This window comes from Daldinia caldariorum (assembly GCF_022478825.1).
Source record: "Daldinia caldariorum strain CBS 122874 unplaced genomic scaffold F4812scaffold_19, whole genome shotgun sequence".
NCBI lineage: Eukaryota > Fungi > Ascomycota > Sordariomycetes > Xylariales > Hypoxylaceae > Daldinia > Daldinia caldariorum.
Genome location: NW_025953055.1, coordinates 247,328 through 269,050, shown reverse-complemented (window position 1 = coordinate 269,050; position 21,723 = coordinate 247,328). Strand labels below are relative to the sequence as shown.

The window sequence follows — 21,723 nt, the reverse complement described above, 5'->3', positions numbered from 1 at the left end:
GTCGGGTTGCATTGGTTTTATTTATTTATTCGGTTCATTGTATCTTTTTTTAAAAAAATCAACGTTGCTGCTTGTTATCATCATCGTTGATTATCGGCGGCGTCCCATTGGAGTGTAAATTAAGGGATTTGAGGGAGGACAAGATGCCGGTGGTGGGTACCATTAGACCTCGGGCATATTAAATTGGGAGGCATCTTTAGGGGGTACATATTGGGTGCGCGGGTGGGTGAATATACGAAGGGCATAGGTAACCGGATCTTGGGGGTATTTGGACTGGGAAAAAGGGATGAGGGGAAATATCTTTTAAGTGGCATTTTTTTGCACGATACTTTGATTTAATTCCAATTATGATATATTGTCTTCTCACTGTTTTTCTTTTCTTGAGCCCTTTCTACATGTGACTTTGAACAGCCGGTTCCCTTAACTAGTTGCTACTAGTACTACTATTCTAGATAGACTAGATGAGGCTCTCGAGAATCTATCATATCCACCATAAGACGTCGAGGGGAATGGATGCGTGTTGCGCAAATCGCTTACGTGTGTACGTGAGCGTCTAAGAGTCGTAACCCTAGCCGTTGCAGGCAGCCCATAGGCATGCCGCGTATGCAACCCATATCGATTATACGCGTATCATACAAGCCAGGCTAGGAAGCGGGCACTAGATGCCGCATTCCAGAATTAGGAAGGGGGGCGCCGGCAAGAAGCTAGTGTCGGGCTACGATAAGGCCGGCGCGCAAACGAATTCGACGGTTGTTTCTAGCCATGTGGTTTGTGTACGCGACGCCGAAGGATTGCCGCCGTTGCTCCTCTTGGTGGAAAGGAAAAAAAGAATGAGGCGGGTTATTACGTGTATTGGACAGGATATCTATGATACCATCGATACCACGCCTTATGCTATGGCACACGGCCTTGGGTTCATACGCTGTAGATAGGGTCCAAATCCCTAAAGGACGATATTATATCTCATTATTGCCACCAGGGCACACAAGATAACCATCTCATATGCCATGTGGTTGTACTGCGTAGGGTAGCTATGTAGATTAGCTTTCGTGATAGCTAAATCTTACCAAGCGGCTTGATGCGAGATGTTACCAAGACACAAGTCATATATCAACTTGTCGTAGTGTCGTATAGTCGGGTATGTCGGGGTCCTTTTAGCTGCAATTGTAATGGCCGTTATTGGTCCCTGGCGGTCTCCTTAGTCTCCTATAGGTTAGATAGCTCTCCCAAAGCTCGACCGCGTCCGACCAGGCTAGTAACAGCCGCGAGCCCAGATGCTAGAGAGGCCAACGAGTAATCTCCATGCCGTGCTTATTCCAACTACATAAGCTCGACATGTGAAGGAGCTTAGCTGTCTGCAACGACTGCATTGCGACACCATGATAGCTGTCTCCGACCATACATGCCAAGCCACGACTACGGCAGATCCCTAAATCCTGCTCGTCCGAAAGAAGGGTTCGGCAGCTCTCCGTCTGAGGGGAACGGTGCAACCCTCCTCTCGTCCAACATACCCTGTGAGCACATGCTCGCAAAGGAACAGGTGCCCCCAAGCATATGTCATAGACGTTGGCAAGCCCCGGTTGGCTCGAACATGATCCTGAATTAATCCAATTCAGCCAAAATGCGACGATCAGGGTCCTTTTCATCATTGTGCAGGATGCGCGTCGACATCATTGCGCAGCAAAAGCCCTTCCTCGTCCCGAACATTTCGAACCATAAGCCAAAACACAGATCGGATTGGCGGCTAGCACGTTAGCACATGTATATATGTAGACATGTAGGTACTTATATATGAGGTAGGTATACATGTACGTAGTACGATGTAATACGAGAAAGTGGTTTTTTTCTTTTTTTATTATTTCTTTGGTCATCCCCTTGAACGAACGCATGCGTTCGTGGCGTCAAATGCAAGCTTAGCATATATAGCTCACAACATAATTCGACCCCGTCCGCAAAAACAAAATGCTGTACCATTGATTCTACCCAATGCAAAATTCGCCTAACCCTTAAGTACCTAGTTACATGTCTCTTAATCATGCGTATAATTACAAAGACAAAAAGAAAAGAAAAGAAAAGCCTTATCTGGTGTATCGTGGTTCGCGGGGAAAGTGGTTGGTATTAGCTGGGGTCGTCGGCTAGTCAAGCAATGAAAAGGAGGGAAATTTAGAAGCTTCGCGGGGAAAGCTTAAGCCCGCTGGCGATCCGCGTAATGTACCTACTGTACAATACAGCGGGCTGGTTGGAAGGGCAGTGGGATGGTGACATTTAGCTGACCCCCATAAAAGAGTTTGGAGAGTAAAGCGGGAAGCTGGTTATCCGGCGTATCTGAGTAGCCACGTTTGATGTCGCCTACGAGTCATGATTGCATGCTAATGCAAGACTGGGTACGGCATTTTGGGGTAGTAAATGAATGATAAGCTTCAAAAGCCGGGGGAGTGCCATCGCCAGCAAACAGCAGCCAGCAGCGAGCACCAACGTCAGGAACGTGTCTCTTTGAAAGTTTACGCCGGCTATCTCGCGAGAAAAACGCAACCAAGAAAGCTGCGAATCAGGTCGGACCAGCAAAGCGCCGTCGATTTCCGTCCCATGGACGAATATTGTCAGGCCTTGGGTGCCTGTGGTAGGTAGGCACCTCTTTTTTGGGTAGGAAAAGATTTACGGACTCAGAGCCGGTAATTTCTTAACCAATTAAAACGAGCTTGTGTCAACGGACATCATAGCTTAGACAAGCTCCCCCCAATAGCATGCAAGATGGGCATCCATCAACCTTTAACCAATCAAAACAGGAAAAAAAAAACACTTAAAAGTGAAGCTGTGTAATTGTGTAATGCGAGATTGTAGATGGGTTTCCACCGAGGTGGATGTAGTGCAGCTAAATCCTGTGTTATGATGCAATACCGAGATCCCGGAACGCCGGTTGGCTCCCCACTAGCTTCAAGATTGTTGTTGAACTTAATCGGTTTTACGATCTGATGCAACTTCACGAGCATCGTCAATCTGCCTTGCGTTAGGTAAGCTTAGACGTCGATATACATTTCGCTACCTAACCTAATTGAGCTCAACTGAAGCTTCCTTGAATTGTAAGGCCGAATCACGCAATAGGTACTTTGTTCCTTGGGTTTGGTACCTCCTACCTTACCTAAGGTAAGGGAAGCGTCCTAAAGGGTCGCTGTTTACATAGTACAAGCTTAACCTTCAGAAGGGAAGTTGACTCGACCAATCGGAAGCACAGGCAAGGACGGCTGCTTGCAATTTCGGGAAGTTCTTTCTTTAGGTAAGTTCAAGTACCTACCTAACATACAACGGAGGTAGGAGGTACCTAGCCTAAAGAAGGCACATAGGGACATTTAGGTTTAGGTAGGGTTAAAGAAGAGTTTTATTTCTACATCGGGGGAAGGCGCAGTTAGGTACACTCATAGGTACACTCAAGTTAGATGAAAAAAAATTGTGCTGAAGGTACGAAACAACGTACAGTGCCTACCTGTTGGTTTCTGCGAATTAAAAGTTACTAGACTTAGGCAACTCCTAGGAAGCAAACACAAACCAGTCGACTCGACAATTGAATCTAGTTTTAAACCACCACCACCACCACCACCACAACTACAACAACTACAACAACTACGACTACGACTATTAATATTACTATTACTATTACTACTATTACTACAACAATAACTGCCACTACTATTGTTACAACTTCTATCACAACTATTTGATAAAACATCCCATCCTAAACTAACATAGTACCTCTGCCTATACCCTATTCGCTAGATTGGGTACGAGGCTGGCTATGTCCACAAGTTACCATCCACAAACAGATGGTCAAAACCGAGCAAAAGAACCAATATGTGGAAACAGCCCTACGATATCATTACTCAGCTTCGTCGAAGCCATGGGTGGAGATAATCCCGGCGTTACAACACAACACAAACAACGCCAAATCATTAGTATTGGGTCGTAGTCCAAACGAAGTCGTTTATGGATTCAAGCCACGAACCATAATTTCGACGATGGAACTACCGGACAACAGCATCGATTTGTATTGACATCTCCTCAACCTCCTGCGGACGATCTTGTGAATTTCGACTCTCTTCGTCTGCCCGGCCGGCCCACTGCTGAACCTCCTGCAGACGATCCTATGGACGTTGACCCTCTTCCACCCGCACCGGGTCGAGACGAACTTGAGCCTAGCTCTCCCACCCCGCACCGCCGTGAGGATGTGAACCCGCCCGTCCCTGCACGTCAGGCCCTTCTCCGTCGCCCTGCTAGGTATCATTGGAGCAGACCCGTTTCCTCTTCTCAGTCGTCTACGAGTTCCGATGATTCTCGATCCGAGGAGGAGGAGGAGGATGGAGCGGGAGGACCTCATCCTTCCTCGTCATACCAAGACTCGGGACACCCGTCTTCCTCTCCCGTCCCGGACTTGGGCCGTCCTCGCACCGATCACTGCAAGTCATATTATTTCCACCTGCTCTTTTACCATGTCTATTACACCAAAGAATCAAAACAAAAGACCACAGGACTCAAGACCTACAGAACCGATGTCCAATGACTAAACCAGAGAGCCTTGCTCTCTGCCTAAGCATACAGGTACACCGCTCTGTTAGAATATCTTTCGAGATTTAACTAATACATTCTCAGGGAGAGACTGAACAAACTTCTGCTGAACTATTGCAACCAAAGAACCGCAAGGTTATGAAGCCAGTCACGGAATCATTGGAGCCTACAGTCCCCCCCCCCAACCATTTGCCCTTACCTACCTGCCTATCTCAATACAGCGCCTAGGTTCACGACGAAGATGTCTGTATTCTATCAGCGTCTTTACGGGTGCCAGAACTGTCAAATGTTCTTTGGGGTGGATTTTCAAGGTTTTCCCTGTCGATGGGCCTGGAACAAGGGGAGACGCTTCGCCCGCTACCCCTGCAGTTTCTCAGTTGGATTACCTACATTCTTCAAATGTTGACGGCATCATGAGAATCAAGAATGGGTGCGAGATAACTAGAACTGAAAGGCGTCTAGCAAGAGTGGTGGTCACTGTCAAGACTTGCAATACAGATATCGACCAACATTTGCACCGAGAGAAACCATCAAAACTAGTCGAAGTGTCTAGCACCCCCTACTATAGGTTCGATCGAACATTACGCTCTATTTCTCTTGCGGAGAGGTTGTCAGTCCTGCAACGGGGGTCATACCAATAACTGGCTAGGGCACGGCAACAACCGCTGATACACACACCGTAATCAGTTTATATTAGAATATGTACCTACCCAAGGTAAGCTAACAAGATTTTCTGGCTGCCTTATGAAGAGATAGTTGCTAATTTTACAATAGTTACTAGGTCACTGCCGCTGAAGAAGCTGCTGAAGGTGCTGGTGATGCTGCTGCCGACATTGAGGCCCCCGAAGAGATATTGTCTGAATGATCCATCGGACGGTTCTGACCTATACCTACCTGGTCAATTCCTTCGACTAGGCCGAGTCTGCCGAGCTTACCAGCACGGTTTTCCCTCCCTTACGTGTTATAACTACCCCAACCACACTCACTGTTGTTAAGTACATCACGTATAATTTCCGGAGCATTTCTTTTCCTACGGAGTCCTGGCATGTCTGTTGACTTGAACGAGGAACCTGGAATAATAAGAAGAAACTTACAACAACAACGGCAACAATGATAACGACAAGGATAATAATAATCACATTTTTTATTCTTTTTTTATACCTATTTCAGCTGAGGAAGCATCTTTATTAGATGCCGCCAATAAACATATCATATTATCAGAAGAAATCAAAGAAAACGGACGTCCAACATTATTACAACAACTTAGCGAATTAGCGAGCTTATATCCATACGCCAAAGCAACATTAACTATAATATGGTTTTTCATTATTAACTACATATCAACTTACAACAGTCCTATTACGATTATTCGATATATTATTACCGGCATAATTATACATCCATAATATTTTATCATCTTTCGGCACAGGGCTAGCAACTCAAACCGCGTAACGTCGAGCTACCGCCACAGAAAACGCTGCTCAAGCCGCAGTTGCTGAGGCCAAACTGGCACGATTTAGGGCAATCCTCCTCGATGATACCCCGGTCGCGTAAAGCCCCGAGGGCCTGCTCGTGTTGAAGGAGTATAATCACATAATCGACAGCGTCATGGCGTCCCTTCGCCTGGAGCCATTTATCTCTGTGTTGAGGATGTGAATATAGCAGGGGTTTGTTGACTGGTATGGGGCTTGAAAGTAGGGTAAATTGATGTTGTATTAGAAAACGTTTTCTAGTAGTGGGCCTACAGGCTCTACTGTCAGGTACATAACGGGTAGTCAGCTCCCTAGCAAGAGGATGGAAGGCTAGACATTACTAGACACGCTACAATATACTCCATGTATAATAACCCTAGCACTCAATCTACATGATATCGGTCAAAAGCATCAAACCTAATAAATGCCAAGTTTGTAGAAAAGGCTACCTCTATACGTAACTTAGGTAAGTAGGGTTAGTTTTATTAGCAGTTGAATTTGCCCATTAATTATGGAACTAGGAAGATTAAATTTAAAACTGCATTAGCGGGCGGGCAGCAGCATGTAATATTGTTGTAACTGTTTTGTCAACACAATTAGGTAAATGATCACAGGCCTGTAAGACTCTGTCGAAAAGTCAATACTCTTACCATTACACTTGTCATGCTGAAATCATTGTAAGTACATACACTTCAATAGGTAATTTCTATTTCATAATCACTCATAATAGGTTTCTTGAGGATGATCTTAAGGCCGGCCTATCCACCAAGATATCTGGAATCGACGTAGGTAATGTTAGCCTTGGGTAAGCTCCGGGTATATCCAGCCTACCTACAAGGACCTGTATCAAATATATATTATAACGTAGCAAATCATTCAATAAGAAATCTTGTAATTCCACATGATTGTTTACAGTTGACTTTTATATGTGGGCGCTTTGTTAATATATTATAATAATTATATAATATTTCAAAGTCCTGGGTCTTGCACATGCCAAGCTTTTAGTCGCTGAAACTCAACATGCATGATTATAATACCTAATAACAGTGTATTGGATTAGTTACCTAGTACTAATTTTGGGGACGGATAGTGGCTCATACGCTAAATTATAGGTGGCTCACCACTACAGGTACAGGGAAGCTAGCTGTTATTGGTAGATCTGACACTGTATAGCTTTTTTTATTGACACATACCTACCTTACCTAGGTACCTGTACCTATTATCGTTTTTTTCTTTCGAGTCTCGACAACTAGCAACATCCAACGACTTATCTATTAGGTAGTTACTATAAATGCCATTGATGAGAATGTCTTAAAGGATGCACTTTCCTGGGATAAGAGTCATTCTTGAAAAAAAAAATGATCTAAAGAAGGTATAGCATTATCTATTTGGTTTCCGCTTCCGGGGTCTCTACGATATGTATAGTTTATCATAGATAACCAGCCAGTTGCGCCACATAAGCCGTTACATCAGTCTGTCCGTCAGCGTGTTTGGTTGTCATGGGGCGTCTGGCAAGCACCTGACCTAATGTAAAACCTAATGTAAATCGAAATTAACTTTGAGGCATCGATCTCATTACCCCAAAATTGGTTTCCACCCAATCCAACGGGAAATCCTCTAGCGGGTCCAGGTAGGTACAGTCTAGTTACAATTTCTCTACAATTTACAACTTCTTTTTTAGTACTGAACTTCCACTTACCACAATGTTTCTCAATCCTTTGTTCTTTCTCATTCGATAACCACATGTCGGCTGCATCAGCTACAATTCATTCTAAATTCTTTTCGCTTCATTGTTCTTACCGTTACAAATGCATTTTTATTATCATGGAGTAATTGATTTATCTCACCGTTACAATACCTTCTGGTAATTTCACCTTAGGTACAATGCGTATAGAGGTAGATAGGTACCTATACCTACTGATTTCCCCCCCACGTTCTTCATATCGACTCATTCATTCGCTCTCCGTTTTTCTTCCAGATAAAACCTTACTACTACCTTACTACCACCTTACTCACATACATTCTATGGACCTACATAGTATACACCTCCTACGCAACCGCCCCTCGAGATCCTATTGGAGTTTGCCTATCTCTGATCTGTGATCCATACCGATTGAAGTTATCTAACCTAGGTAGTTTAGCTCATATAGGAAGTAAACCTACCTATATATAACTATCTAGCCTGTATATACTGATGAGGTATATATAAGCTGCGTATAGCTGTTCTGTTTTGTTCTGTCACCTTTGTCCAATAGACAGACTTGCGGATTGCTGCGGATTTGCTGCGATTGCTGCGATTACTCGGCCACGAGGCGACGCGCATCGCACCCCTGGTCGCAACCAAGTTTCCTACCGCTGCACTGTACCTTGCCCACGGTCTAAGCTAATGCACTCTGAGGTCAACGTTACAGTTCACAATTCACAATTCACAATTCACAATTCACACAGCTTCCGGAGTGTGGTACTTGGACTGTCGTACTGTACCGCCGCCGCCGCCGAGTTTCTAATTGACTCGACTCTTGACTCGACTCGACTCTCTGTCAAACCTTCGCTGACCTTTGGCTGCGCCCTATTAATTCGTCACCTCACCATTAGAATATATGACCTCTGACCAATAAGACCGGGTACTAAACACCAGATTCGTCTGATTTCAGCACCAGTCGGGTACGTTAAACGCCACTCGTAGTTAAGCTTTAACCTGTTCACAACCTATTCGCAACCTGTTACTTTTCTTCGGAGCCCACGCGTTGGACGTTGGAATCGTTGTTTACTTGTTGACTACGAAGCGCAGCTGCCGGACACCGCGCTGTATACAAAAAAAACGTGAATCTTCAAAACTTCTTCTGAATAGTGGAGTCTTTCCTGTCCAACTGCCGTCGCCAGCCCAAGTATTTGGCTACATTCAAGTACGTGCTACGGTACTTTGTTGGTTTCAAGACCTGGTTGACCTGGCTGGTACCTAGTGGCTCCCTGTCAGAGAAAAAAAAGAGGGCCACTGTCAACCCTTGACACAAACGCTTTCCAGATCCTTGCTATGTAATTCCCTCTTACATTACCTACATACCATCGAGACTCCAGTCATTCACACACACAAGATCCCGTCCGTTGTTTCACACCGTTCCAAAAGTTGTCAAGTCAGCCGCAGTCCACCAGTACTGGCTCGCTCAGTAACTAAATATGTCCACCGGACAATCCCAACCCCAATCACAGTTTCTGCGGGAAGGCGTTCTCGCAGACCACGACCGCCGGCCTGTGTCGCAAACACATTCTCTCAACGAATTATCTACTCCGGGAACACATGCCTTCCTAACAGCTGCCGACGCATTAAATCGAAACCGTATACAGGAAAACCGCATAGCAAAATCTTATAATGGCGAGTCCACACATCCCTCGAACTACGTACACGAAGAGCCGATGAGTTCGAGAATAGAGGTACCACACGGTCAAATCCAGTTCCAATCGCATACAATAGCCCCTTCTCCGCCTTTGCCACAACGCTCGCTGGGGGAATTGTCTTCGTCTCCTGAAGAATTTCCATACTTCCAGTCACCACTTGGGAGGGCTAGTACTCTATATGTCGCGACTGATGTACCGCCGGCGTCTTCAGAACGGTCCGACAGTCTCAATAGCAACCCTAGCCCTTTCCCATCGTATCGCTCAGCTTTGAATCTACAACGCAAGAATTCCTCACCTAGCCTTAAACCAGTTTCGAGAACACCTAGCGTCAAGCAACACTACGCGAGAAGTATTAGTTCTGCCGCGAGCTCAACCTATCCAAGCCCCATAATATCTGCTATGGGCGATGTTACGCCTCTGCCGTCGCCATTGTTAGGTAGTGATTCACCTGGTCCGTGGAAGCGATTTAACTCCCGCCGCCCGTCTCAAGCGCGGGAAGCTGCACCGTCAGTTATGCCTGATTCGGTTCTTATTACCGCAGCTGGCGAATCTGTCGCATCCGCACTGGCTCACCAGTCCAAACGGAAGGTGTATGCCGGACTAAATGTTGGCCACGCAACCGAGATCAGCAGTGGCAAGGTCGAGCACACCCGCAATAGAAGTATCAGTGAATACATTCCGGATCCGAAGGGCATACCCAAGCGCCAGAACACCGTAGCCGGGAAGGTGGACGGGAAGGGCACGGATAGCGCTGTCAATCCTCATTTACGCCGGGAACCACACTTGTCTGAAGCGCGAGGGATTATACCCGTAACGAAACCGCCCTCGCCTCCTCCTAGCGAGTCGTCGCAGAGCAGTGATAATGTCAGTTCTAAGAGGTCACGTTACGAATGTTTTGAGGCCCGCGACCGATACGATGGAAGACTCAGACGGTGGCGTGCGATTAAGGAGCTGGGACAAGGAACATTTAGTCGAGTTATGCTAGCAACGAGTCAGGTGGCTGCCGACGACGAGACCAACGACACGAATCAGAACAGTACAAATGGGACATCCTCGCTGATGAATGGTTCTCAACCGGATCGCAAGACTTTGGTCGCTGTCAAAGTTTGCGAACACGGGCCTCGGGGTGGGGCCTCGGAAGACCGGATTGAAATGAGCCTCAAACGAGAATTAGATATAATGCGATCGATAAGTCATCCGTCATTGGTCCACTTGAAAGCCTGGAGTATCGAACCGACAAGAGCGCTACTAGTATTAAGTTATTGCCCTGGAGGCGATTTATTTGATGTCGCTACGACATACCGAGACGCTTTAACGCCTTTACTTTTGAGAAGGATATTTGCCGAGATAGTTGGGGCGGTAGAATATCTCCACGAACGTCGGATCGTTCATAGGGATATTAAGCTCGAGAGTAAGCAGCAGCGTAATTATTATTATTGCATAGACTTTATTTACTAACGTTGGAAATAGACGTTTTGGTGAACATTCCGCCATCTGAGCTCACAAAACCGGACCAGGATTGGGCTGTATATCCGTATTCGGTAACTACGCTTACGGACTTGGGTCTGTCGCGACGCGTGGCCGGCGACGAAAAGCTCGAGACTCGTTGTGGATCGGATGACTATGCCGCACCCGAAGTTATATTAGGACAGCCGTATGATGGACGTGCTGTCGATGCCTGGTCACTTGGTGTTTTACTTTACGCTCTCCTCGAATCACGACTCCCTTTTGATCCTCCACCAGGCGCTAGCGATGCGCAGAGAATGCGAAGCAGGACAAGTCATAGAATTGCCCGCGTTGAATGGAGATGGATTAAGTATCAGGGCGACGACGGCGATCATGACGCGAACGAAGCAAAATTTGAGAGCGAAGGCTTGAAAGGTGCCATGGAAATTACCGAGGGTCTTCTTAAGCGAGCCAGGAGCCGCTGGCCACTGGAGAAAGTGGTCAAACACGAATGGGTTCGTGGCGGGATTGAAGTTGAAGGTGGTCTAAAGTTTAGAGAAGAGGAGGAAGGGGAGGAGGTATTATAACATTGCCTGGTGTTTTCCAGATGTGTTTCTTGTTGAGACGGGTGTACTAGAGGTGCATAAGTTTTATTTTCAACAATTTCTTGGGCTCAGTTTTAGGAGGTCTGGCTCACGGCTAGGAACGCCGTGGGGAAGTGGACCTTGGAGAGCTTTTCAACTGATCATTTGGGGATGATTCGAGACTATGCTTTAAGGTGTTTCAATGGCTTACACACGAGCAAAAGATAGACGCTGTTGCAAGAAACGAGCTCGGATATATGGCTACTAGCAACGGGGGTTCTGAGAGCGGTTTTGGCATTCTGTATTACCTACATACAAAGATGATACTTGAAAAAGAGATTCTTCAATTCAAATTACCTGGATTACCTAACAGAAGCACGGACTCTTACTGTCGCGCTCATGAAGTCTTAATGTCTGGCTTGTATAAGGGGATATCACGTTACACCCCCCGGCTAAATAGTGCACATGACCTGTAAAAAAAGGGGTTATAAGTCGGGTGGTCCGAGTATGGGCCATGGAGTAATATTGCGACACGAGGTTAACAAAAGACAGGTATTCTAGGTTATGAAGTATGTATCGAAGCAATGTTGCCCAGCCCGAACGCTTGAATTGATTCTAGAGTAAGTTGGAATGTTAAGTCCGTATATGCTTGGCACATGCTACTGGACGGTATTGTACACTTGGTACGAGATCTTGTCAAGGGGTATTAGTACTAGATAAACACATGTTATATACTTAGGTTAGGTTAGGTACCTAAGGTGGTAGGTAACTACGAAATATGCGTGAGCTATGTTATGGGGTTAAACTTGTATTGGTCGGTACCTAGTTCAAGTGAAAGCATTACTATAGAAAAATCAACTCTGCAGGTAAAAATCCAGCATCAGCTTCGCATACCTACCTTAGATAGGTACCTACCTTTAGGTGGCTATTACTGCTAGCGAAAGTACGTGTAGGTACCTAACCTTGTGTAAATATTTGGGGACTTCTCATTATCAATCACATCGACAAGTCGTAAAGGAGATTTGAAAAATACAACGAAAACATTACGTTAGGTAGGTACACACATACGATCATGACACCCTACCGGCCCCGACTTGATAAGTTCGAGATAAAATCCATTTTCTGTTTCTTCTTCTATCCCCAGATAAAAAACGCCTATCCCGGGTATCTCTCTCTTTCTCTCGAAAACGCCGAACGAGAACTCCTATTTCCCAAGCTGCCTGCCTGTCGTAACTCTGTTCTGTTTGTAGCGGGGGTTTGACCTTGAATGCTTTATTCTTTTCAATCCCCCAGTTTTGAAATCGATTTCTAGCGTAGCTAAGGAGGTACCTTAGGTGATTATTCCCCCCTGTCCGTCTTTCCTTCTTTCAAGCCCCTCCGATCCCGTTGTGATTCCTACCGAAGAGCTCATTAAGACTTACTTGGCGGCCGAGCCCTTGCGTCGCGGGCACACGATGGCCCCCGGCGTCGTCACCGGCCGGCGACTCGCTCGACGGGACACTAGCCTCGTCGTCCTCGTCGTCGTCGTTCCTCCTGGTAGTATCGCCCCTGTCCTCCCGGGCGGAGGAGGAAGAGGAGCGCGCCTTGGACCACATCTCGTGAATCAGCGCAGCGTTAGTGCGCCTGTCCTGCTCGTCCTCGGCGTAGATCCACATGCCGAGGACTTTCGGGCGGACGGACTCGCCGTTTTCCATGGGGATCTGAGGGGAGGCGGCGGCGGCGGCGGCGGGACCTTCGCCGAGGTTATGATCGAGCCTGAAGATGAGCAGGCTGGTGGCGAGCTCGAAGTCGCTGACGGTGTTGAGGTCGAGGATCAGGTTCTGCATGCCCTTGCGGTTGAGGACGAAGAGGCAGCCGTCGGCGGCGGCGGCCTCGCCGTCGGCGTCCTGCGCGCAGATGAACAGCGTGCCTTCCATGTTGGACTTGTCCCACTTGGCCGGCGGGGTGAAGACGTAGACGACGGCGTGCGCGGCGATCGACAGGATGCTTGTGATGCTGGGCCGGTACCGCCGCAGCACGCTGATGTTCAGCTCCGTGTTGGTGCGGCCGACGAGGGCGGCCGGGGGCGGGGGCGGGTGAGATGCCATGTAGTGCGCTGTGTCGGATTCGTAGTCCGAGGCTACTGCTGTTGTTGTGGCGGCGGCGCCGCCGCCGCTGTATTGGAGCTCTGCTGCTTGGGCGCGGAGTTGCTGCGATCGGTTGCGGGTGTGGTTATGACCGTGCTGCAGCTGGGGATGTTGCTGAGAGGAGTGTGAGTGAGAGTGAGGATGCGGGTGCGGCGAGCGAGAGAAGGACGGGTTATTCTGGTGGTGTTGCTGTTGTTGATGTGGTTGTTGTTGTTGTTGTTGATGACCTCGGTTTTGGTATTTGCGGGGTGTTGATGTCGTCTGAGACATTTTGCGCTATGAAGTAGAAAGTATTTTTTTAATAGAATTTGGAGCTTGGGAGGGGGAGTACAATGGTTCTTTGTTCGGCCTGTCTCGTGCTAGGTATGCTTGTCGATAATGAAGTGTTTACGTACGAGGCGTGAAGTTAAAGTTTATGTATGAGTATGGGAATTTGCTTTTGTTGTCGGGTTCTGGGTTATAACTTTTTAACTTGTAATACGTTCTAAATTGGTTGGCGTTGATTGTAATGTACCTAAGCGACGTGGGGAGCTGTTTGCGCTAGCGAATCAACTGGCTGCAAAACATAAAAGTTTTAGCTCTAAGGAAAAGTAACCCCGCCCCCGCCTATTGGAGCTTCAATTGTATATTTCAAGTGCCGACTCACAGGTTGTTCCTTTAAATGCTGCATGTACCTAAGTGGATGCTAGGTATGTGAGCTTACCTAATCTAACAGATACCTTTATGTACTACTAGTGTACTACTAGATATGGTTCACCTCCAGTTTAATTTTGTACAGCTCATACCTCTACCTAACCATGTATCCGTCGATGCTTGCTGTTGTTGTGTAATAGCCCCCAAAGTCCTTCATTCCATTCAACAAACTTCCCCGGCTTAGGCCTGTAATAATTATATTTTCTTCTAGCACTAACACACTCTTTTTTGACGCCAAACTTGACTTCTCTTTCAATATTTCTTCGTCCCAAGATTCTCTCCTATTTATCCGCATTCACTCATGTTCGAACAAGGCACAGTCCACGATCACGATGCTTGACGTCGGATTCAATTTGCGCGATCAAAAGCTGACATAGACACCAATCCCCCATTTTAATATTCCCTTTTCGTTTGGGACTACGGACTACCTGTTTCAATCGCTTGGGTTATATTAGGTACCTAATACCAATAACCAAATATGACATCCCCTAATCGCGACCCGTCCGTTGTGTCGGATACGGAGCCAGTCGAACCAGAAGTCTCGAATCAGTATTCTCTCTCCCGCGCTGTACGTGCTAGAAAATCCGAATATACCAGATCTCATCGCATACGGATAAAGATTGGGTCCTGGAATGTTGCTGGCTGCCCGGGTACCGACAAAGACCTGGCGAGTTGGTTCGTTGATGGTAAAGGGGTTGAACAACAGCTAGACTCGAAGCTAGCTCGGATGAAATTTTCTGAGGATAGTGCCGAACTGGAAACGGATGAATTCGAAGATGCTAGATCCCAGACTAGCGCAAAACCCAGCGTCAATTCAGGGGTTCAAGAGACCTTGAACTTAGACGACGAGAAGACCCAAGATGGAAACGAAGAGCCAGATGTTCGAATACTAGGTGGGGATAAGATAGGACTTTATGTCCTTGGACTTCAAGAAATCGTGAATTTGAACATTGTTGCCCAAACCTTCTACTCTGACCCGGCTGCCATCGCGAAATGGAAAGATGCGCTCGAAGCTGCCCTACCGAAGGACTACACTCTTGTCGCTTGCGAGCAACTTGTAGGCCTTCTGCTTCTTATATATGCGTCGCCTGAGGTAGCTGAGACCATAACAAACGAGTCTACTATTAGTGTTGGGACTGGTATATATGGCCTCCTGGGCTACTGGGGTAACAAAGGGGCAATTACGTCTCGTATTCTCTTAGGCGAAACGACACGGCTCGCTTTCACCAATTGCCATCTCGCTTCTGGCCACGATCAAACCAGTCTTGATCGACGATGTTGGGATTACAATAGGATCATGACCCAAACCAAATTTACTCCTATCAACTCTGGTGGCGTACTTGAAGACGATGGTGAAAAGCTAGGAGATGAGGACTTTTCTTTCTGGTTTGGAGATCTTAACTTCCGCCTCGATGGTTTACCCGGTGAAGATATCCGGCGCTTGCTAATGCTACACACTCGCGGTGAGTATGATTTAAGCAAGAAACCTACCGGGGAGACGTTCAGCGATGACGGTGTTATCATACTACGAAACAGTGATGATGACGATGGCACAAATACCCCTGGCATGATTTCGCGCGAAGCATCATTCGATAATGATTCTAGCGATGAAAGCACTGAGTTTCCGGAGCCAGACGACTTCGTTCTGGACCCGCACGACGATCCGGCATCCTTACAAGCTACTCTAGATTCCTTACTTCCCCATGATCAGCTCAAACGTATGATCAAAGAGCGTAAAGCATTTCACGAAGGTTGGCGCGAGGGGCCTATCACATTTCTGCCAACATATAAGTATGATGTTGGTACTGTAGGACTCTTCGACTCTTCGGAAAAGCAGCGGGCCCCAAGTTGGTGCGACCGCATATTGTATCGCACGCGTACGGATATAAGCCAATATGAAAAGAAGTGCCAAGACGAAATCGACGCCAAGAAACGGGATGAAGATATGCAAAGAAGAGGCATTGATCAGGCTGCGGAGGATGAGGACGTTTTATTTGATTACGATCCTGCTACCGATTCAAGTACCGATAATCCTGGATATGGTGACGGTAATTCTTACGAATATGACGAGTATGATGAGGGCGATGAAGATACAGAACATGTTGTAACGAAGGAAGGTTTCGTCGATAAAATCACTTTGGATATATATACCAGCCATCAGCGGATCATGTCATCAGATCACAAACCAATAGTTTCTATGTTTACGCTAGAATATGACGCCGTAGTCCCCGAGCTAAAGGCGAAAGTACATGCCGAGGTGGCAAGAGAACTCGATCGAGTGGAGAACGAAGGACGGCCAGGAATTACTGTCATTGTCGAGGGAAAACATTCGATCAACAAGGAGAATAAGTACGCCGTCGATGGAAGCGAAGGGATAGATTTCGGAGAAATCGGGTTCCTACGGAAAGTCTCTAGGTCCTTAACCATCGCTAATACAGGACGCGTTTCGGCGAATTTCTCGTTTGTAGAAAAGCCAGACACTGTCGATGCAAGCAAATACCCGAATTGGTTGGACTTTAAATTTGTCCGCTCCGAAATTATCAATAACGGACAGACAGAAGATACTCTTGGTGATAATATCACTTTAGAGCCAGGAGAAACAGTAAGCGCCGTCATCCAGGCTTATATTCATGATCTTGCGCATTTACGGGCGTTAAATGAAGAAACGGCGCAACTAGAAGACGTTTTAATATTGCGCGTAGTCGACGGGAAAGATCACTTTATCCCGATCAGGGCTACTTGGATACCTAGTTGCTTTGGGCGTTCGCTCGAGGAACTTATTCGAGTTCCGCGCGGCGGTGGCATCAGAGCACTAGCAAAGGAACGAGGGAAAGGAGGGTCGATACCTTGTACCCTAGAAGTGCATAAGTCATCGCCCGGTGAACTTTTCAAGCTAACCGAGGCTGTGCAAAATCTAGTAGAGAGGGTAATAGCCGACGAGAATATGTTAGAGCAAGCGGAAGTGCCACGCGATAAAGCCGCTTGGCCTTTCAACGGGGATTGGTGGCAAACGTCTAATGCTGAAGCTCACGATGAATTGCGAGTAGCCATAGTTGAAGCGTTAGAGGAGGATAGACCTGTGCTAGAGGTTATCGGGCCTGATGTGCCGACATCAAAGCGGCTTGAAATCGTGAGCGAGGTGCTCCTACTATTCCTTCATAGCATGCCGGATGGTATCATCACCGCGTCCCTATGGGCTAAGATCGAACAGGCTCTGCCTAACATAGGAGCCGGAAAGACCCCTGCAGATATCGAAGCGGCTAAGACCGGCATACTTGACATACTTTCGACGGCGCCATATTATAACATTTCCTTCGTGTTCCTCATGTCTATGTTAACACGGGTGGCAAACGACATAGTTCCCCTCAGTAAAGAAGAGTTCGAGGCCTTGAACGCTCTCAGGCCTACGATAGGGAAACGCAGCCTGAGTTTCCGTCGAATTACGGGAGGAGCGAAGATCGACGTGGTCGCGATACAGCGGAGGTCAGCGTGGGAGAAGAAAGCTGCCGAGATTTTCGGCGTAGCGATCTGTAGAGCGCCGATACCAGGGAATGCAAAAGAAAAGAAGGCCTTAGAGGACAAAATGAGGGGTTCTGTTGAGGTTTTCCTACGGCCAGACAGCGTATAGGGGGAAGAAGCCCTTACTCCTAAAAGACGCATCACTGGTGAAGAGTAAACAATAACAGGAGTGTGGTATATAGAGAGAGCAAATGCCTAGACGATTTACTCGCCCATCGGGAATTCGTGTTTAATACGTGCAGATACCTGGAATGATCTTGATATTTCACTAGGTAACATAACAGATTTTTGAATTTTATTACTGCCGCAACAGCAAATCCCCATCGGCGGTGGGTGGTATGTTAACTGACCAAGCCTGCGTCCTTTCAACCTCAACTTTTCGAGCGAATGACGAACGCGGTTCCGCCACACTGGCGAGTGAAACATGGCCCCGCGCAGTCAGGAGAAGAAAAGAATTATAAGATTAAGAGTATAGCAAGGGGGTTTGAAGATGCTCGTTCTTCATAGCTACCTAACCTAGGTGCGGTTGTATGCTTGGATAATTTTGGTAGACAAGCTCAAGCGCGACAATAAGAGGTACCTAGGTAAGTAAACACGAGCAATGCAGGATGGATTGAAACTACAGGTTTTCCGTATAAATTTCATACCTAGGTAGTTTTCCAAGTGACTAATGAATGCTCTTATACTTATTTCACATATGAGGTACCTTACAACCTTTTCGGTCTTGTACCATACCAGGTTCTGCTGATTATAATTAACCGTTTCGTAATTACAAACCGTCTTTTTACAGTTACTTTTATATGAATATTCAAAATAATAAATATTAGTAAATACTAACGTTTGAAAAGAGTCAAAATACTTAAATATATTAATACCTTTGATATTTTGAATCATTCAAATGATTCAAACGTTTGGAAGCCTTTCGAACGTTCAAGCGTTTATCTCCTTCCCGTTGTCTCTGTTACCTTGATCCAATAGGTACGTCCAAGTCTTACCTACTTAGACGTACGTACGTACCGTAGGTAGCAAGAGGCCTGGCAAGAGGCCTGGCTGATTAAGTCTTCGGAATCGTCTATATAAAGGCCTCTCCCTCCCTCCTTTGAAAGCGATTTTTCTTTCTTTTCTTCTAAGTCTTCAACCCTCAGCCAGCCAAGCCACTGTAGCCAGGACCTAGGACCCAGGAGTCATCGTAGCCTCGTAGCCCCATAGCCTCGTAGCCTCATCACGTAACCTCATCACGTAGCATCGTAGCATCGTAGAATTGTAAAATATTTAATAGCCTTGTAATCCTACTGCTTCTAATTGCGTTTGTACGCTCGTTTGTACGTATATACGTACCTAATATACCTTCCCGTTAGCTCCCGTGGCTCCCGTTGAGGCTTTTGTACCCCTTTTCGTAAACGCGTAAACGTTCGAAGTCAATTCGAACGTTTAAAAGATTAAATTCTTCATTAAATTGGAATAATTTAAAAATATAAACGTTTGAAAGCACTTCGAATATCTGAGATTATCTTGAACGCTTGCCAAAGTTATTCAACGTTCAAGAAGTTGGAATTTTGTTAATGATAAAAAATTTAAATGGTGAGAAGACGGTGAATTAACGGTTTACAGGAACCAGCAGAACCTGGTATGGTAGTATCCCCACTTCATCATTCTTTTTTTTAAATACGTACCCTACCTAGTACCTAGGTACCTACTCATACAAAGTGGAGATGGTGGTGGGTACACTATCTTTCCTTTCTTTCCTCAATTACTTCATTTCTCTCGATCACTTTTCCCCTAGTATAAGAGGTATCCATTAAAACGTTTCTTGGCAACCTTAATTTATCATGTCAATTCCACCAGCATCTTCCTCTGACGAGACGTCGGTGCCATCTGGCGCTGGAAGTGCCTCGTCGGATATTCCGCCACCAACCCCTACACCTTACCCTACTATTATGCAGCCATTTCGTTTCCCGCCTCTAAGAAAAAACTACACAGACCTCACTTACGATCGTAACATTCGCGTCTTCCACCCGTATTATCCCCCCACAAAAGGCCACGACCCTATGTTGCAATTCAAAGCAACGGATGGTGGTGCTCAGTACTTGATGGTATATTATGCTTGCTGTATTCTCGCGAACAACTGTATGCAAGAAGATGAAGGCAGAGATAATAACAATCCAGATGGGCCCTTCCTATCTAAAAGCCCAACCTCGGATGGTCGTATTCAAGTATCACTGAATGATATTTTGGAACCCGGCAACTACTATTTCATTATGCCTTCTTTTTCAGTTGTATCTGATGCTTTATCATCGGCATCGAAATCGGCCTCAACATCAGGATCACCCTCTTCGTCTATCGACCCTGATAGTCGTGGATTCCACTACGCCATCATACCAACTTTTGACGATTGGCAACCGCCTAAGGATATACCGCAACCTTGGCAGGATGTTGAAGTTCCAATTGATCTTACCATCGACAATCCAGCCACCAAGTTGGAAAATGAACCTTGTTACATCACAAGCGATATGAACGGCGTTGAACTGGCTCATATCATTCCACGACAGGAAACGGCTTGGTCGAAACGGAACTTCGTTGCCAACATCCTTGATTCGAGCAAAGATGTCCTTGGTGATTGGAAAAATAAGATCCCGATACGGAAAGACCTTCGTCATCTATGGGATCAAGGTTATTTGACTTTCTTCCCCAAGTCTACCGGAGGGACTACAGCTAGACTTATCCAACTATGCATACATGTCATCCGCTTGCACAAAGATTACTCCAAAGGCTGTGAATGTATTGACAAATATCACAACACGATAATCAACAATTTACATGGGGTCCCCGCTAAGATATTATTCATCCGCTTCGCATGGTCCTTTTTTAATGAGGACGTTATGTTGCTTTTCCGAACCTCTTCGAACTATCGCGTGAGAATTTTGGTTCCTAATTCGAAAGGCGAGATGAACGCTGAAGATCAGACATTGCCAAATTCGAAGATTTTCAAACGCGTATCGGGTACTTTCGCATATATTCACTACGGTTCAAACGATCTATCACAAATAAGAGAAAGCGAAATGCGATGGAAGAAAGCATTGAAAACATACCTATTGAGACCCTTGACAATGACGAAAACCTCTCGTCCAGCGGCGCTGAATTGGATTCCTATATATATCCAGCAGATTCGCCGTCTTTCAGCAGCACAGACGACGTTGTCTCCGATTACCCTTCCGAATATGATTATGCGGATGGTTATGATCCTGTTAATTCGGATTGCGATGTGGATATTGATTTGTCGAATCCCAGTCGAATCGTCCGACGTAACATCCTTGATGATGATCCCTCACGCAAACGCTAACGATCACAGTAATCTAACATCGATGTTGAACAGGTTGATCTTGCAATATCTTCACATGATTACGAAAAGGACCATGGTTTCCCCACTCATCCACAGCGCGAACGCATTCTAGAGCTTTTCAGGTCGGTTGAAACCGATAATGGTTTTCCAGGGGAAGCCAAGAATCGTATCCTAAAGAGCCTTTATCATTTATTAATTCTAATAAGGCCCGCGATTCTACACGGTCACTAGAAAAAGGCAAGCGTTTCCGGTTCTATCCTTGATTTATTGGAAGTTCTTCAAAAAGTACCTAAGGTTATTTACTAAGTTAATGTTCTTTATAGGTTAGTTAGATTTCAGGTAATTGGTTTAATTGATTAACGGGAGATGTCCTAGGGTAAATATGATATTTAAGTTCAAGAGTTATGGAAAAGGTTTCATCTTCCTCTTCTTTCTTTCTTACGTAGGTAGGTACCTAGGTGGGTTTCCTTTTACAGTTGGCCAATAGCCCATATAGATCTTATAGTGTACAAGATATCATTATGTTATCTTATTCTTCCCATATTTATCCGTAAGCACTAATTAGACCATGGGCTAGAAATGGCGTATAT

General features: G+C 46.0%; 4 protein-coding genes across 4 annotated transcripts; 3 read left to right on the top strand and 1 right to left on the bottom strand.

The window, feature by feature from the left end:
- Positions 1-8,677: 8,677 nt before the first annotated feature.
- Positions 8,678-11,585, top strand: F4812DRAFT_158048 (kinase-like protein). The gene is made up of 2 exons (XM_047929784.1): positions 8,678-10,836; positions 10,896-11,585. The coding sequence occupies exons 1-2, from the start codon at positions 9,207-9,209 to the stop codon at positions 11,456-11,458; spliced, it is 2,193 nt and encodes a 730-aa protein (XP_047786842.1). The 5' UTR covers positions 8,678-9,206; the 3' UTR covers positions 11,459-11,585.
- An 891-nt stretch (positions 11,586-12,476) lies between these two features.
- Positions 12,477-14,037, bottom strand: F4812DRAFT_442524 (PH domain-like protein). The gene has a single exon (XM_047935311.1). The coding sequence runs from the start codon at positions 13,849-13,851 to the stop codon at positions 12,823-12,825; it is 1,029 nt and encodes a 342-aa protein (XP_047786841.1). The 5' UTR covers positions 13,852-14,037; the 3' UTR covers positions 12,477-12,822.
- Positions 14,038-14,358: 321 nt separating this feature from the next.
- F4812DRAFT_442523 (DNase I-like protein) lies at positions 14,359-18,113 on the top strand. The gene has a single exon (XM_047935310.1). It carries the CDS (start codon positions 14,753-14,755, stop codon positions 17,900-17,902), a length of 3,150 nt encoding a protein of 1,049 aa, XP_047786840.1. The 5' UTR covers positions 14,359-14,752; the 3' UTR covers positions 17,903-18,113.
- Positions 18,114-19,622: 1,509 nt separating this feature from the next.
- Positions 19,623-21,133, top strand: F4812DRAFT_462582 (uncharacterized protein; the record flags this gene model as incomplete). The annotated part of the gene is made up of 2 exons (XM_047938074.1): positions 19,623-20,786; positions 20,843-21,133. The coding sequence occupies 2 exons, from the start codon at positions 19,623-19,625 to the stop codon at positions 21,131-21,133; spliced, it is 1,455 nt and encodes a 484-aa protein (XP_047786839.1).
- Positions 21,134-21,723: the final 590 nt, after the last annotated feature.